The 10,485-nt window shown below is 41.6% G+C and overlaps 1 protein-coding gene across 2 annotated transcripts in view; it reads left to right on the top strand.

The window, feature by feature from the left end:
* The first annotated feature begins 2,609 nt into the window (after positions 1 to 2,609).
* Positions 2,610 to 10,485, top strand: part of NCKAP1 (NCK associated protein 1) — a 59,106-nt gene continuing 51,230 nt past the window's right edge. For both annotated transcript variants that reach the window (XM_053982441.1, XM_053982440.1), the window contains exon 1: positions 2,610 to 2,800. In XM_053982441.1, coding sequence (XP_053838416.1) covers positions 2,693 to 2,800 — 108 coding nt within the window. In that variant the 5' untranslated portion in view covers positions 2,610 to 2,692. The remainder of the gene's footprint in view (positions 2,801 to 10,485) is intronic.

The following is a 10,485-nucleotide window of genomic DNA, read 5'->3' as shown; positions in this document are numbered from 1 at the left end:
TCCCTTCCAACCCAAATAATTTTATTATTTTCGTTACTGTCTGAAAGCCCTATAGTGATTAGCAAATTAAACTCTGTACTGAATAGAGAATTGACTTTAAAAGGACCAGAGCTGAGCTTCACCCAAAACTGAAGTTGCCCCAAAAGTAGTATGACAACATGGGCTTAATACTGTCATCATTAAAATTGGTGACAAAATTGTGGAGTGCTTCAGTACATACATTGACATTGACCAAGAGCTTTGTTAAAAGTCTGTGTGTAAACGCATTACAGTGGTAATCCTGATAACACACATATACAACACCCAAAACAAATGAATTGGCTTGGTGACGTCATTCCACTTGCTTGGCTGTACATAAATTACAAATTCTGTGATTATTACTGTTTGAAACTTCTAGAACATCTAATATGGCTAAAAAAGAATTGAATATGAAATTAAAAATTAGATACTTTTGTGTTAGCTGTAGGTGTGTAGGTGAGGAACAAAAAAAGTAGTAGTACTTGTTCTTAAATGGCTTTAAGGTGAAGGAGGATAAGTTTAGATCAAATATTAGAGGGCAATCCTTTAACGTGGAAGTGGTGAGGCACTGGAACAGGCTGTTCAGAGAGGCTGTGGATTCCTCATCCCTGGAAGTGTTCAAGGCCAGGTTGAACAGAGTTCCTGGTCTAGTGGAAGGTATCCCTGCCCATGGCAGGGGTTTGGAATGAGATCATCTTTAAGGTCCCTTCCAGCCCGAACTATTCTATGATTCTTATTTTGCAGTGCAACTACATAAGAAACATCTTTGTTTCAAGTAGAAATATTACATCTGATACTTTAAAAAATAATTTATAATGGAAGGCAGATGCTTTGTATAAAATATTACTATAGATATATAGTTAAATCACATAACATTTTATGTTTTATAAATTTAAATAGCAGTTTGAATATTTCTGATGTTTTCCATAGACTCCAGTAATGAAAAGTCAGGTCTAACAGGTCTAACCTGATTAATCTTTACAACACTGTTGCTAGGTACTCCTGAATTTTGGACACAAAGCTAAGAAATGAAATCATCTGATAAAGGCCAATGGATGAATCAATAGCAGACTCCAGACTGGAACTCTAGGTTCTTGCTTCCTAGTTTTAATCAAATCATAAATTGTCTTGTAATTGCTAAAGTGAAGAGAGAGGTCAGTTGGTAACAATTTAAGTACATTCAGGCTTCTGACATTCATTTCTATGCTTTCTAAAATAGATTAGTTTAAAATCTCTGAAAGATGGAGTCTGATTTGGATTTCTAATGCAAAAATGTGAACTGAATATTAAATACAAGTATTAATAGGCAAAAAAAAAAGGCACAGATGGTGGTGCCACTATAAAAAAAATAGATTAGAAGGTTAATTCTTAAGCCTGTCTCTCATTCCCTAGTCTGGGGATTCCTGCATCCCAGCTGGTTGTGCTGGCCTCTCAGCGCTGAAATCATCTCCCAGAGACATCACAACAAGGGATGGTCTCCTGGAGGTCTGTTGTTGATATTCACAGCACAGAAATCTCACCATTCCTTAAAAATACATGCTTTTAATTTCTGTGGCTTCAAGTGGAAAAAAGAAAGCAGCAGTGATGTGACTCATCTAGTTGGTGATATGCTGTTTCTCAGAATTTGCTGTACATTGGTCTGGAACAACAGCTTAGGGGGATGGTGTCAGCCTCATGAGTGGGGCAGAGGGGCTGCAGGTAGCACTTCCACAGGTATCCCTGGGTTCTTCCCACTTCCCAGGGCAGGTGTGATGCTATGGTGCTGGTGGAAGTGCCCTGAGAAAACAAGGGTCACCAGCAGGGACAGTATGTCAGTATTACTCTGTGCAGTGTTCTGCTGGGCCTTGGTTCTTAAAAAAATCATAGAATCATCAAGGTTGGAGTAGACCTTTAATGTGATCCAGTCCAGCTGTCAATACAGCACTGCAACTGTAACTCCTAAACCACATCATCCAGTGCCAGATCCAGATGCCTCTTAAACATCTCCAGGCGTGGTGACTCCACCACCTCCCTGAGCAACCTATTCCAATGCCTGACCACCTGAACAGTGAAAAAAGTTTGCTAATGTCTAATCTGAATATTCCCTGTCTCGGCTTAAGGCCATTTCCACTCATCCTCTCACTGGCATGGCAGAGGAGATTGGCTCCCCCCAATGCACAGGACTTTCATTGTTTTAAGTAAAAAAATGGAGTCGATTAAATTAAAAGGTGAACTTGATGAAGTAAAAAAAAAAACAAAACGGGGCTTTCATAGCCTCACAGAATGGTTTGGTTTGGAAGGGGTTATGAAGACCATTTTGTTCCAAATCCATTCCAGGGACAGGGACAGCTTCCACTAGACCAGCTTGCTCGAAGCTCCATCCAGCCAGTGCCTCCGTGGATGAGGCATCCATAACTTTATTCGGTGTAAACCTCGCAGAAAAAGGGGCGTTCTTCACCGCTCCGCGGCGCACCTCGGGGCTCTGCCCGCAGCCCCCTCACGGGCCCGACCCGCGGGCACAGCTCGGCGCTTCCGCCGCCCGCCCGCCGGGGGCGCCCGAGCGCCGCCCCACGTGACCCGTGCCCACGCCCCGCGGAGGCACCGAGCGCCGGGCCGGGCGGACAGGGAGCGCCGCGCCGGGCCAGGCCGGCGGCCGCGGGGCTGTGAGCGGCGGTGCGGGCACCGAAGGGCCAGGATGTCGCGGTCCGTTCTGCAGCCCAGCCAGCAGAAGCTGGCGGAGAAGCTCACCATCCTTAACGACCGCGGCGTCGGCATGCTCACCCGGCTCTACAACATCAAGAAGGTGCGGGGGGCCCCGGCCGAGGGGGGGGGGGTTGGACGGGGAGCCGCCCCGGCGCGATCCTCAGCGCCGCTCGGGCTGGCGCTCCGCTGGGCTTGCGGCTGTGCCGGCTGCGCCGCGGCCTAGCGGCGGGGCCCGGGAGGCTGGGCGGGAGCCGCGCCGCCGCCGCCCGGCCCGGGAAGGGGGGCCCGGGGCTTCGGTGCGGCCGCCGCATCGATACCGGGAGAGGAGGATGAAGGAATGGAGGAGGCCGGGCCGATCCTGGCGGCGCCCGCAGGAGCGGGGCCTGGGCCCGGCGCAGCCCCCGGAGCCGCTGCCGCCCCGCTGCCGTGCGTGACTCACACGAGCCGCGAGTGGGCAGCGCCGCGGGGCTTTTCCCACGCCAAAACCTGTCGCTACCGAACGGAAAAAGGGGCTTGGGGTAAAATTAGTAAGTTTAATTTCGATAAGTTCGAGGCGCGCGGTTGCTTAGCAGCTCTCGGCGTGAGATGGAGCTGCCGGGGGTGCTGGAGCAGCTCCCCGGCTGCCGAGGGGAGTGGATCGGTGTTGGCCTGGGTGAGGTGGCTCGGCGGTGCAGGAAGCTGTAGGTCTGGGTGTTGAGAGAAGGATAGGTCACGCCTTCGGTTAATTTCTCCGGTGCTCGGTTAATTTCTCTTCTGGAGGCAATCGTTGTGCTTTGCTGTAGGAAAGAACGTAGTTCATGGCCGCGGAATCATAAGGTATTTGGGTTGGAAGGGGACCTTGAAGATCATCTAGTTCCAACCCCTGCGCTGGGTGCTTGTATCCTTCCCAGCTTCGTTTTCCTAATGAGTGATAGACCGTCTGAAAGTGTATGGCCCCTCAACCCACTTCCAGTAATGAATACCCGTTAGGATTTTATTGCTTTGCCTTGAACACACTTATTTGAGAAGTTTTCCTTATTTCAAAGAAAATGCTAGTTATTACCTTTGAGCGGCAAGTACATCTTTGTGGGTTCAGCACATTAAAATTTCGGTGCTGTTCCCATGCTGGGTTCAGCTGCAATGGCAAAGGGAGTTTGAGAGTTCTAGGTGCTTACTTGGTCCTCTGACTTCTGAACCCAGGTTTCTGTCAGGAGTGACCCTGCCTGACTGATCTGAGGTAAAGGATGTGTTTTGTCAAAGTTTCTTTCTCATACGGGAAGAAGTAAAAACTACCGGAAGAAGTAAGGACTACCAAGTGCAATGTTGATTTTAATTAAGGTGTTTTTTTCAGGGAAAAAACCCCAACAAATGAAGTGTTTGAAGTAATTAAAAGTCAGCGTTCATCCAAAGCCATTTCACTATTTGATGTGCACTTGAGTGTTTCTACAAATATTCTTCTGATGATTTGTAGAAACTGACATAAATCAGGCATTCTGACTAGATGATTGCAAATCCCTGTCTTTCTGAAAGATTCCTTTTAGACTGTAGTTTTGTACATTGGAAAATCCCTTCAGTTAAATAATGGTAGCAATATAATTGCACTTCTAACAAACAACCATCCATAATTTATGGGGAAAACCATCAAAATGAGGAAGCTGTTTGTGTGAATGCTTGTTGCACTTTGAGATAAATATCCCAGGTGAAAAATGAGCAAGGGGAATTTCTCTTGAGCACAGCCCTGCTGTGTGGGACAGGAAACAGAACTGGAGAAATTAAACCTCGCTTTGATAGCTCTGCCTTAGCCATTGTGAGTCTGGGCTCTGTTTTCATTCCCAGTGTTCTGATACAGGGACATTTACTCCTGTTAAATGCTCCAGTGCCTACAGACATGTTTCTCCTTGGCATGTTTGGATGGCAGAGTCCTGAGCCTGCTGGCCCATATGGAGGTAGCTCTGCTGGTCTCATGTTTAGGAAGTGATGCAGATGGACAGGCTCTCTGTAGGGGAGCATCAGCACTGGGGGTGACACCATTTTTTCCTGCAAATGCCAAGAACCAAGTCCAAAATTGCTAGGTCTTGCATACAGAGAGACAGTAGGCATGACCAAGTGGCTTGATTATTGTGTCATGTATAGTTTTGCAAATGTGGAGATGTCCCAGGCACAACTCTTGTGTATTCATGTAGAGATTTGTGAATTCAAGTAGTAGTTTTCTTCAGCTGCAGTCAGTACTGCTTGACAGGGGGAACTGGCCAGCTCAGAGGGTGAGCTCAGAAGTCTTGGGATTGATTATTGTATTTTATTGTGAGTCTCTCTTCAGCCCAGCTGCAGCATCACTGACTGCTTGGAACACTTTAGTTTTGTTTATTTTTTTTTCTCCTGTCTCTAAGGTGTCAATTCCAAAACTGCTGTTTAAGATTCTATCATAGCTCTGTTGAAGATGATACCGAAACTCACAGTACTAGAAAACCACACAATATGTGGGTTTGTGGTTAAAGGAAATGGTTAAGACTTTTTTTAATAAGAGGAAGTGAGAGCTTGAAATGTGTGTAGCAGCAGTAGAGATTACTCTAGATGCTGTCTAGAGAGTACAGATTTTCGAGGATTAAGAATTTCCTCAACTGTTAGAAACAAAGCAGGAAAGTTTTACTTCCCAAAGAATCACAGAAGTTGTTAAAAGCAGTTAGAAACAATGATTCTTTGTTTCATCTTCCTATACAAATTTCATTTTTGTCGCTGTTGTGCTTGTAGCTGATAATTGTTCATAGTTTCCTGTTTACTGACCTTCTGTGCTGCTGCTGTCTTTTGAAACAGTTAAAAGTTTGTTGTTTTTAAAACAGAGTATCTGACTGTTTTTTTGCCTCCAGAAGTGACATAGAAATTAGGAAAAGTGAAGTTACTAAGGTAATAGTGGATGATGAGACAGAACTTATATTTGCACCCTTTAAGGAGGTGGATTTTTTGTTGCTGTTGTTATTTTGAAGGATGGCTCTTTGCTTGCTGTTTTCAGCTGTCTTTTGCACTGGGACCAGTATTAGTAATGAACTTGGAACTCCTACGCTTGTGATTTCTCTCTTGGTTTGTTCCTCCTGTTTTTTAAGAATTTATCCACGGTTATCTAGGTTATTGTCTACCCTGTAACTTTTGTCATTACTTGCCTATAGCTACACCTGTGTAAATCAAAGACAGCAGGGTTTTTTCATGCCTTCCTGGCTCAGGTGAAGCTTGGATTTCACGATTACCTTCCAGAGCAGACCAAGTCTTGTGTTGGTAAGCTTTGTGCTGCCATTACTGTCAACTGTTTTGTTTGAGAGTGGTGGCAGCAGAGAATAATATTTTTTGTAGGCCTGTCTTTTGTTTGTTTATAAAGCCCTTGGATACCAGGATGTGTTTACAGTAAGAGAGTTGATCTTGAAATACCTGAAGTAGAGATTTAGGTGCAGCCAATCAAAGGGGTGTGATTTTGATGAGTGTTGAAGTAGTACTACAGTCAACAGGACTGCTAGGGATGGAAGTTAAGGTTTTGAATTATTTAGAGTATATGTTAATCAAACATGATGAGTCTGTTATTTAGCATGAATTGCTTTGCTAGCAGTGTTCTGTCGTTCTTCACAGTATAGGTTTTACGTTTGTTCACAAGACGTTTTTTAAATGTTATTAACAAAACAAATCCTTTTGAGTTTCCCAACTTGATTACATAGTATCTGAAAAATGAGGATCTTAAACCAACTCTTAGATGTGAACTGCATGATCAAACTGAAGTCATAGATGAGGAACTTAATTGTTTGCAGAGGCTTTAGCTGACTTTATATTTTCTTAAAAGTGTAGTAGTGGAAATACTGGATTTTTACCTATATTGAGGATGTTACTACTTGAATTTAAAAGTTGTAAAAGCTAGTTTATTGTTTTATTAGTAGAACCAGTTGATAAAGTGTACAGTTTTGCTTAGGGACTTGAGCAGTTCTTCAGGAACTGATTTTAGGTGACTGGAAGACCATGGGGAAGTTTCCAATCTGCAGTGCTCTGAAGTTTGGAATGGTGTAGGATTAGATCACCCTTTGGACACAGAGCTCCGTGCTGGAGTGCAGACCTTTGAGCTGAGAGGAAAAGCTCACCAATAATTTAGTTTTGAATTGTAAGGTTGGTGCTGAACAGATAATGTCAGGTAATGCCTTCAGGTCACTGCAAGTGTCCCAGGGTGGGGCAGTATTGCTTCCACAGATGTCAGCAGTTCTTTAAAGGTTAAAATGGCAATATATGTTTGTGACTGTGATCTTGGAGGAATGGCTTATAATACTTATTGATAGGCAAAGGAGTAAGCCCCAAACAAACTCACGGTGATGGCAATTAAAAAAAATTCCTTTGCTCAGGAAGCAAACACTTTACTGGTGATACCATATAATTTTATTATTTTTCACTCAGAAAAGCAATTAAATTTGTGAAGAAACAGAAAGACTTTGTAATAAAATAAAAGTGTCCCAAAAATATAGAGGCTGAGTTTTTCCTTTTGCGTCGAGAATAGATGCCCAGAATTATCTTGCCTTGTTTCTTGGCTTACAAATACAAGTTACCTTGCCCCCTGCAATCACTGTTCATTTTGTGTTAACACAAAACCAAATCCAGTTTTAGTTGCAAGAGATTTTTAAAGTTGTGAGCAGAGGAGATAGACCTAAAAAGTAATAACAGTTCCCATTTGAGGTTCAGAATAGACAAGGGTTTCCCATTGCCTTGCTTCTTTTTCTTAAGATACTATTTTATAAACGACATAGAGGAAAAGTTTTGTGGCAGTGAAACTTGTCTTACTTTTTTTTATCCTTTGCATTTCACCTGCCCCATATTTGATTAGTAGAACCAAGGCCTTAAACAGGTGCTTCAAACACAAGAGAACAATGTGAATTTATCACTGTACAGACAGTGTCAAACCCAGTATATTTCATTCATTCACAAGGTGATGGGTCAGTCTAGTATGGCCAGCTTAGAAGATAACTTTACATGTTGACTTAGCAAGGCTGCTGACGTGACCTCATGTGATTGTTCTCGTGAACAATCTAAGGAAGTGCAGCGTGGATGAAGTTGTGATGATGAAAGCAGGTGGATCGCCGTATTAGGGAATGATTGTGAAGATCTCATTGTCAAATGGGGATCAACAGGGTCTTGTTGGAGTGTGTGTTACCTCTGGTTCCAGTCACTCTTTGATTCTACAACCTAGATCACACCTACAGTGTGCTTAATATATTTATATGTAGGAAACTGGGACAAGCTGCAGAATCTAATTGAAATTCAGCTTGAGCTTAGCAATTGTAGGTATGGTCTAACAGGCTTGGAGGTGGCTGAGCAAGTATGATTGTAAGCTATTTTGTGCTTAGTGGAATTTAAAGGACAGAATGAGAAGTAATGAGATATCAAATCTGGAGAAAATAGCTGGGAAAGGTTAGGGACATCCTAGGGCAAATGAGCTGTGTAAGTTTTGCTGCAAAAAGTCAGGGATGACATGAGATTATATGAATGTGTGAGCAAGATAGTCTGAAGGAAAGTAAGGAGTTCTTTTGCTCTACATCTCCTTCATTGAGATTCATTGAAAGCATATCTGATTGACAGTCTTTTCAAGGAAGATGTGGACAAAATGGACAAAGTTCAGGGCAGAATAATAAGGACAAGTGGTGCAGAAAATTGCACCCATTAAAAAAATGGGAATGTTTTTTCAAGTCAGCTTATAAGTAATACAAATTTGTAACTATTTAGGACTGAAGTAGAGAGATGGGGAATAGTTTGTGCCATCCAGTATGACCACCAGAGATCAAGAAGTGATGGATTAAATTAAATATTGGAAAACTGAATTGAATATTTGAAAAGACTGTGAGAATGTTTTTGAACGTAGCCTGTTAGAGACTTGTAAGTAAAGAGTTGGCAGACATATTCCAGGAGCAACACAGATACAGTTGATCCAGGAGAGGTAGGTAGGCAATTTCTTGTGTTCCTTTCTAGCTTTTTCTTCTGATTTCACATGAATTTACATTTTACTTAATTGAATTTCTGAGTATCGATACACTAGGGTTGAAAGTAAGGTCTATACTTGGGGTCAGCACATGCCAAATAATGAGTAAACACAGGGAAGATGTCTTGTTTAGATCTAGGAAACACTGGACTGATTGTAACACCTTTAATTGTCATTTTGAATTGATATGATGGTACATTATCTTTTCAGATTTGGATCCTTAGTAAATAGAAAGTGCAACAGCTGTTAAATTTCTAATAACTTTGTGCCATATTTTGGATATGTCCAAGGCCTTTAGAGACTCTTCATAAAGTAGTTACATGAAGACCTTCTTCTGCTTCCAGATCTTGGTTGAAACTATTAGCATAATTTGTATCAAGATACAGGTTTACATTTCATCATTTATGTAACTACAAGCATAAGTAATGTAATTTACTTAGTACAAGGTCACCCTTGCTATGCTGGTGTAGGACACTTAAATTTTAGCCATCAAAAATATTAAACTATAATAATTTGTCCAGGTGTAACCAGCTAATTCTTGCTTCTTGTTGGATAAGACTTTAAAAGGGACAAGTCTTTATTCACAAAACTTATTTGGGACCAGCCTGTTTAATAATGAACTTTAGCTTTCACAATTTAAAATACAGGCAAGCAGTTGTAGTAGGCTTAAACAGAGGTATTAAAGCAAATGTAGTGTGAACCACTGTTCAAAGCAGCTCTTTATTGTTTATTCCCTTCTCTTTCCTTCTCAGTAGTTTTGCTTTTTCAGAATTAGAGATTATGAGTTCATAATATTAATTGCTTTAAATGCATGGCAAAACCAGAGTATATAATAGGTTTTATCCTACAAAAATGTTATTAATTGTAAAAACGTTTCTTTGAATGTTTGACTGTTACATTTAGTTTAATTTACAGGCTGCACAGCTGGAAACCAGGCATGCAAACTTAGAGATATGTCTTAGCATGAATTCTTTTAATGCCAGGAGCTCTTCCAAGGGAAGAACAGTTTTACTGTGCTGCCTTTCTGGCCTGTCAAAAAAAAGTACTGTAGTAAACTGTAAATGGGACATACAGGAGCCTTTCCTGTTTTTGGGTCTGAGGTGTCCTGAAAGTATTTCCATTTACTGATCCAAGTTACTACCTTGGGGAATGGCACAGTTTTTACTGTTGTTGAAATTCCATCAATTTCCTTGTTAAATTCACAGAGTTTTGTGGTGCAGGTTCATTTGTAAATGAAACTTAAAGGTGAAGTGATTTGTTGACTGAGATTATTTCAGTGTATGTTGTCACAGTCAAGTGGAGCTGCACTTAGCAGTGTTTTATCTTAGCTCTGCAGCAAATCAGCATCTCTTGAAGTAATAAATACATTAAATTACTGCAAAGTATGGTTTATGATAATCTGCTGGTGTAGGAGGTTTGGGGGATGAAAATACAAAATTTTTAATTCAAATTACCCTGTTTCTCTTTTACTGGGAGACAGCCCCGCTGCTAATTTAGAATAGCTTGGTTTAGCAACAACAAAAGAAAATAAATAATACATCTTTCCATAATACAATAAATATTTAGACTTTATTTTTTTACCATGCTAAGCCATGTAATTCCAGTGATATTTCCCAGTGTTCTTATTCAAGGGCACATAACAGGTTGATGTGAATGAGTGGCATGAGTGAAGTTCAGGGGTTTTAAATGCAAGTTTGGGGCACTGACTACTGACAGTGATTGTACCTGAACATAAACTTCCTTTTTTATTCATGCCACTTCAGCTGCATGTATATAGTCATTTTGTTGATTGATGTTTTTTCTTCTCCTTCAAC

This window comes from Vidua macroura, chromosome 7 (genome assembly GCF_024509145.1).
Source record: "Vidua macroura isolate BioBank_ID:100142 chromosome 7, ASM2450914v1, whole genome shotgun sequence".
NCBI lineage: Eukaryota > Metazoa > Chordata > Aves > Passeriformes > Viduidae > Vidua > Vidua macroura.
This window is presented reverse-complemented; position numbering and strand designations above follow the sequence as displayed.